Raw genomic sequence first — 6,526 nt, 5'->3', positions numbered from 1 at the left:
CCATCTCTCTCCATTGCCGACACAGGGCAACCAAGGGCTCAGGCCCAGCCAGCATGGGTTTAGGAAAGGCAGGTCTTGCTTGACCAAATTAATCTTTTATGACCAGACAGCCCACCTAGTGGATGGGGGAAAAGGTTGTGGATGTGTCTACCTGGACTTCAGCAAAGCCTTTGATACTGTCTCCCAACAAATTCTCCTGGAGAAGCTGGCAGCCCACGACTGGGACAGGTGCAGTCTTTGCTGGGTTAAGAACTGGCTGGACGGCTGAGCCAAGAAAGATGTGGTGAGTGGTGCTACATCCAGTTGGTGGGTGGTCACTAGAGGGGTTCCCTGAGGCTCAGTACTGGGCTCAGCCCTGTTTAATATCTTTATTGATGATCTGGATGAGGGAATACAGTGCACTCCCAATTGTCCACTCATGGACAACATTAAGTTGTTGGGCAGGAGTGTATGATCTGCTAGACAGTGGAAAGTCTCTGCAGAGGGATTTGGACAGGCTGGATTGATGGGCCAATGCCAACTGTATGAGGTTCAAGAAGGCAAAGTACCAGGTCCAGCATTTGGGTCACAGCAACCCCATGGAACTCTACAGGCTGGGGGAAGAGTGGCTGGAAAACTGCCTAGGAGAAAAGGATGGGGGTGTAAGTCAACAGCTGGCTGTAAGTGCATTTTTCAATGTGACCAGATGGCCAAGAAGGCCAATGGTGTCCTGACCTGTATTAGCAATAGTATGATCAGCAGGACTAGGGCAGTGATTGCCATCCTGTACTTGGAACTGTTGAGGCTGTACCTTGTGTACTGTGGCCAGTTCAGAGCACCTCAATTCAAGAAAGACATTGAGGTGCTGGAATGTGTCAGAGGAGAGCAACAAAGATGGTGAAGAGTTTAGAGCATGAATCTATAGAGAAGCAGCTGAGGGAGCTGGGTTTAGTGTGAAGAAAAGGCTTAGGGGGACCTTTATTGTGCTCTACAACTGCCTGAAAGGAGGTTGTAGCAAGGTGGAGTCAGCCTTTTTTCTCCCAGACAACTGGCAACAGGACAGGAGGACATAGCCTTGAGCTGTGCCAGGGAACGATTAGATTGGACATAAGAAGAATTTCTTCATGGAAAGGGTTGTTAAGGATTGGAATAGGCTGCACAAGGAGGCAGTAGTATTGCCAATCCCTGGAGGTGTTCAAGAAAATATTGGATGTGGTACTTAATGCCATGGCCTAGTTGACAAGGTGGAGATTGGTAAAAACTTGACTTGATCATCTTGGAGGTCTTTTCTGACTTAAATGATTCCATGAAGTCTAAACAACTAGAAAATTCGGACATCTTTAATGTTAAACCAAAATTTTGGTAACATTTTCACTTCAAGCATGAATAGTTACAAGAAACATTGAATTCTTCTGAAAACATCTTACCTACTAATTTCTTTCCGATATAGCATTGCTTCTTTCTGCAGAACCCTGTCCTTAAGAAACTCACTTAATATAGTGCCTTGTTACCTGACCTGACTACAGGCCCAAATTCTCAAATCTAAAACAAGTAGTACTCAGCTCCATTCCCTCGGAAGGGCACTTCACATGGGAAACTTACTCAGCCCAGAGGGTAAATTCATTTCAGTGACACTGACACACAAACTCTATTGTAATTCTAAACGGTATTTTATTATACTGTTGTAAGGCTCTCAAAGTAGAAAGAGAAAGCCTGACACAATGTTTCATCAGAGCACTTATACAGGAGTTACAAGTTTCAATGTCTTCATCAAGGTCCAAATAACTGTGCAACTGTATGCATTACTGTTCATCAGAAGGAAGATTTAACATGGTCTTCAGAACTAGAAATGAATATTGATTCCCCTAAGGAATATGTATAAACTACAAGGAAGACAATAGTGAAAAAGCAACTGGATAAATTGTAAGCCAGAGAAAGTTTCAGGTAGACTAGAAGTGTAAGCAGCAACATGCAGTGAATAAAGTCCACCACCATCAGCTGAATAGAAAAAAATCACAAACTAATGTCGTTATCGAGCACCACGTGGCGCAAAGAAGGCTGTATAGATCTATTTATTAAAGCAACGTGTTGCTTTTATAGTTTTACAAGATATTTACATTTACTTAACAAACACATACACTACCCATTGGTTATAAAAAGGAAACAAAACTCTCAATAGGTGAAAAGGAGCCATGTCACTCTGTGAGCCAACCAAAGTCCATATCTTTATTTTCTCTCTTTCTTCATGTTGTCATGGTGATAGCCTTGGTATCTTCCTTAAGAGAGATAGGAGGCTTTCTTATCTTCAGGAAGCCTTCGCTGGCTCACAAGAACAGAAATGTCCTTCCTACAAACTAATTTGCACTTTGTGCAACCATCTGTCCTGTCTGCTAAATACTGAGTGATTTCTATGTACCTTAAACAGTAACACAGGGTGGCACAATACAGTGTGAAAAGTACATAAATCATTGGCTCTTCACAGATATTAAAAGGAATACTGTATGTGTTACGTTGTATTAATTAGTAGTACTGTATTTTTTTAAGTAGTGTGGTAAATATAGTTTTAGGTTACAACATAATGTTAAAATAGAAACTATGTGATGTAACATACTTTTTTAACTAGCTCAAGAAAGGGATGAGATAATCAAAAAATTCTTTGCACAGAGATAACAGCAACAAGACACCTAAATCTCCAAGAGAAAAATTATTGCCTCCTTATTGGAAAAGACCAACTTTCTTCCACCTCCTTCCCGACTTTGAGGAGCCAACAGGATTAAGGGGGAGAAGTTGACAATAACCAGAGGACACCCTTTGTTTGAAAATAATTTATGCATCATGTATAAGATATATGAATATGCAACAGGCTATTGCTTTTAAGGGTTAATCCTTTGTTAGCGTGTGTGCTTTCGGGGCTTAATTGCCCAGGAGGCACCTGGACTGTCCATATGTCTTTGTTTTTATTGTACTTTATTGTCCCAACTCTGATTGCCCAAATTCTTATTACTCTAATTTTTATTACTATTTTTATAACCATTTTATTGCTATTAAACATTTAAAATTTTAAAACAAGTGATTAGCATTTTTCACAACAGTAAGCAGTTACTACTTAAACTTCTGTGCCTCTAAGTGATTGAAAGCATGGCCTGAAACACATAAGCAATCTGGTCTAGCAGCATGTGTCCCTGTCCATGGCAGGGGCCTTGGAACTACATAATCTTTAAGGTCCCTTTTAAGCCAAACCATTCTGTAATTCTATAAAGTCTTTCCCAAGCTTACTCGCTATAGAAAGATGTAGTGTAAGTGGGAAATACAGGCAGTCATGACAAGCAATGTTAAGGATTAAAAGTGTTTACAAATGCTTGGACGAAATAAAAAGCTTGATCTCTTCCCATGAGTATTATGTTCCCACGAGATGCTGTGTGAGTGAGCTGAACTGGTACGCTCCCGTTCGAAAAACTAGGAGAGGGTGTGTGTCAGGGAATGGCATCAGCTTAGCATGCCCTTGTCTAGGAGGCAGCTCTAGCTTGGCAGCATGGGAGCAGAGAGAATCACCCTGTAACAAGGGTGATTAGCTCCTGAGAGATAACACAGAGAATATAAATTTTCAGTTCTCCTTCAGTTCCTAGATAGAGTTTGAAAACTAGCAAAAAAAACCCAACCCAAACCCAAAAGAATGTAAAAGTATGCACAAGATGATAAACGTGGCTGGAACCAGTGGATAAATAATGAGGAATATAGTGAGATTTTTTGGCAAAGTTACGTAACAAGAAGCAACAACGCGGGCCCAAAAAAAAAATGTTCAAAGGAAGGTCATCTGTAATGTTGGGACACTCAGTGAGTACGAGCATCATAGACCCCTTTAGATGACCGTCTAGCACTATAAAAGGAATTCCAACAGGAGGCGGACGCATGCAAATTAGTTCTACGCCAGTGATGTTTACCTATTAGCTAAGAAGCAAGTTGTAATGAATATGTATGATCATGATAGAATTAATGCCCTGTAGTAGTTTCATTACACACATCCGATTAGAGGAGCTACCCTCCCAAAGCTGTAATAAAGAATGCCGGCTTTCAAATTCTATTAGTTTATTTTCCGGCCGATTTCGGTATCACCTCAGGCTCGTCGCGGATCACCGAGACCAATGTTCGGTGATTCCGGCTGCAGGGGAGCTCAGGTTTGCCCGGCCTGGCCTCGTGTAATTTATTACAGAGCTCGGCCGCACTGTCACGGAACAGCCGCCCCTGCGCGCGCAGCCCCACCTTTCCCCCCCACGCGACGCTCCAGCGGCGGCTCCGTCCCTCCTCTCGTGCCAGGTGAAAGAAGCTGCCCTATTCCGCACCTGCGTCAGGCCCACAGTAGTTCCCTTACCAAAAGTGCCCGCACCTAGAAGAAGGCAAAATATTAGTAGTGGTAGAAGGGCGTGGCTGAAGCCGTGCCTTTCATTGGACTAAGTCGCTCTCCACCAGTTGCTTTCAACGCTCAGTCTCTGCAGAGACCACTCTTTGCTGCTGCTAATAGTCAGGCAGCAGTGGACAGCATTCTTGAGGAGATGAAGGCGAGCTGGGTCCTTGCTAAAGCGGTGGCGCGGTGTGTGACGCCATGGAGCGGCGCACACGCACCGCTCTCGGGGCCGCACGGAGGCGTGGGCACGATGATGCCTGGAGAGACGCCACCGCCGCCGGCCGGAACTGCGGCCGCCGGCAGGGCCTGCGCGAACTGCGGTGTTCTCCAGCAGGTAGGCATCGACCGCCGTCCCTGTGGCGCTTGGAGTGGGGTTTTTGCTCACAGACGAGGTAGTGGATCAGCGCCGGGCCGCTGGCGAGAAGTGTCGGGTACCACAGTCACCACTCCCTGTGCCGTCGGAAACGCGGATAGCGTGCGTGGTAAACGGGCTCTCAAAGTAGCAGCAATGTCGAGTTTTAGCTAGGCGAAGTGTGGAAAAGTAGCTCGTATCTCTGCGACGTGCTTAGTGGGATCTATCAGGGAATTTCTAGTTGTGTCCTCTTGGCTTTGCTTCGATGCAGTATAAGGATTTAGAATTTACTTCCTTGAGGGCTCTTAAGAGAGTGTGTATTTTTATGGTATTACGCTTTGGGTAATTTTTATTTTTCCTTTCAATGAAGAGAAGGTCCTGTTGAGACTTCATAGGACACACTTAGAATGAGTATGGATGAGAAACTGGAAAATCTGTAGACTCAAGTGAGCTAATGTTTATTGCTGATATTCTGCCAAAGGTCAATTGAATTTTGACGGAAAAAGTTATAGGGATTTAGTATATAATCTACTGCAGAGGCAAAGTTTGAAGAGCTTTTGTAGCAAAGCCTCACTTAAAGATGCATACTTACTTGTGGAGCCTGCATTCTCTGCGTGATTAAAGACAGTTTATTGTATTTTCTATAAAATTAGCCATTGGATTAGGGGTTATTTACAGTACTGATTTTTGGGGTGTAAGTTCTTTACTGACTTGAGACTCTTCCTTACAGAATATGAATGAATATGTAGCTGCATTAATTGCATTGAAGCAAAAAATAATTGATGGAGAGTAAGTACAATTGCATGCGGTTTTGTTTGTTTGTTTGGGTTTTATTCTTAAGTACTTACAGCAATGCAGGAGATATGATTTTTGGAATGTGAATATTCGCTTGTGCACTACACTAAATGCTTCTCAAAATGAGAGTTCTTCATGAACATGTCCTAAATCTAGACTGTAAGACTAATTTATTCTGTAAAACATCTGTGTATAATGACAGTAAACAGAGCTATTTTGTGTACCTGTAATATTATTAGAAGTACAGGCAGAAGCAACTCTTTGAAGAGATTTATTTATTTATTTAAGGCAGAAGCAGATGATATTTATTGATATTCATTTTGTTCATTTAATTGTGCTTGCTTATTTAATTTTTCTGTGGTGAAGAATGTGGGAACTAAAAGTTTAGTACAGATATGAACTTTTTCAGCAGAATTTAGTCTAATTATTAAATTCTGAAATTCTGTTGGGATTAAATATCAGAATGTGAAAAGTGAAGCTGAACATTGTTCAGAATGATATGATTATAAAATCCTTCTTACAGTTTGCTTTCTTTTCTGTGCTTGCTTCCAATTCTTCTCAAAACCCATCCAACATATTGTATGGAATAATATATCAAGATATGTTATGTTTACCTCCATACTATGGCCCTAATGTCCATGCAATGGCTCCTAATTTTAGTGGTTTGTTTCTTATGTATCCTTTTCTAGATGCATGTCAATCTGGCTTTAGTGAATCTAAATGACAGTCCTGCATTCTATTTCCAGAGTATTTCAGCTAGCACACACTGGGTCTCTTAACTAGGATCCTTTTTTCAAAGCTCCTTTACTCTGTTGTAATTTCTTTTCTGACCTCTTAATTTTGTGTCCCTCTTCTTTCTGCCAGTGCATATATTTCTTGAGGAAATTGCCTCGTCTTTAGCTACTTGCAGCTCAGCCTTTCTTTTTTGCTTTACTGGATTGCTCTTAACTATTGCAATAGAAAGTAATGCAGCCCTCTCTGTATTAGGGTAACTCCCA

At 42.0% G+C, this 6,526-nt stretch overlaps 1 protein-coding gene across 2 annotated transcripts in view; it reads left to right on the top strand.

Annotated features, from left to right (window-relative positions):
- The first annotated feature begins 4,254 nt into the window (after positions 1-4,254).
- ICE1 (interactor of little elongation complex ELL subunit 1) overlaps positions 4,255-6,526 on the top strand; it is a 39,973-nt gene continuing 37,701 nt past the window's right edge. For both annotated transcript variants that reach the window (XM_071429882.1, XM_071429881.1), the window contains exons 1-2: positions 4,255-4,715; positions 5,464-5,522. In XM_071429882.1, the coding sequence (XP_071285983.1) occupies positions 4,530-4,715; positions 5,464-5,522 (245 nt within the window). In that variant the 5' untranslated portion in view covers positions 4,255-4,529. The remainder of the gene's footprint in view (positions 4,716-5,463; positions 5,523-6,526) is intronic.

The sequence above is a fragment of the Agelaius tricolor genome, unplaced genomic scaffold (assembly GCF_023055355.1).
Source record: "Agelaius tricolor isolate 1412-34295 unplaced genomic scaffold, bAgeTri1.0.p SCAF_6, whole genome shotgun sequence".
In the NCBI taxonomy this organism is placed as follows: domain Eukaryota; kingdom Metazoa; phylum Chordata; class Aves; order Passeriformes; family Icteridae; genus Agelaius; species Agelaius tricolor.
The sequence above is the reverse complement of the archived record's forward strand: the minus strand, read 5'-3'. Positions and strand labels throughout refer to the sequence as shown.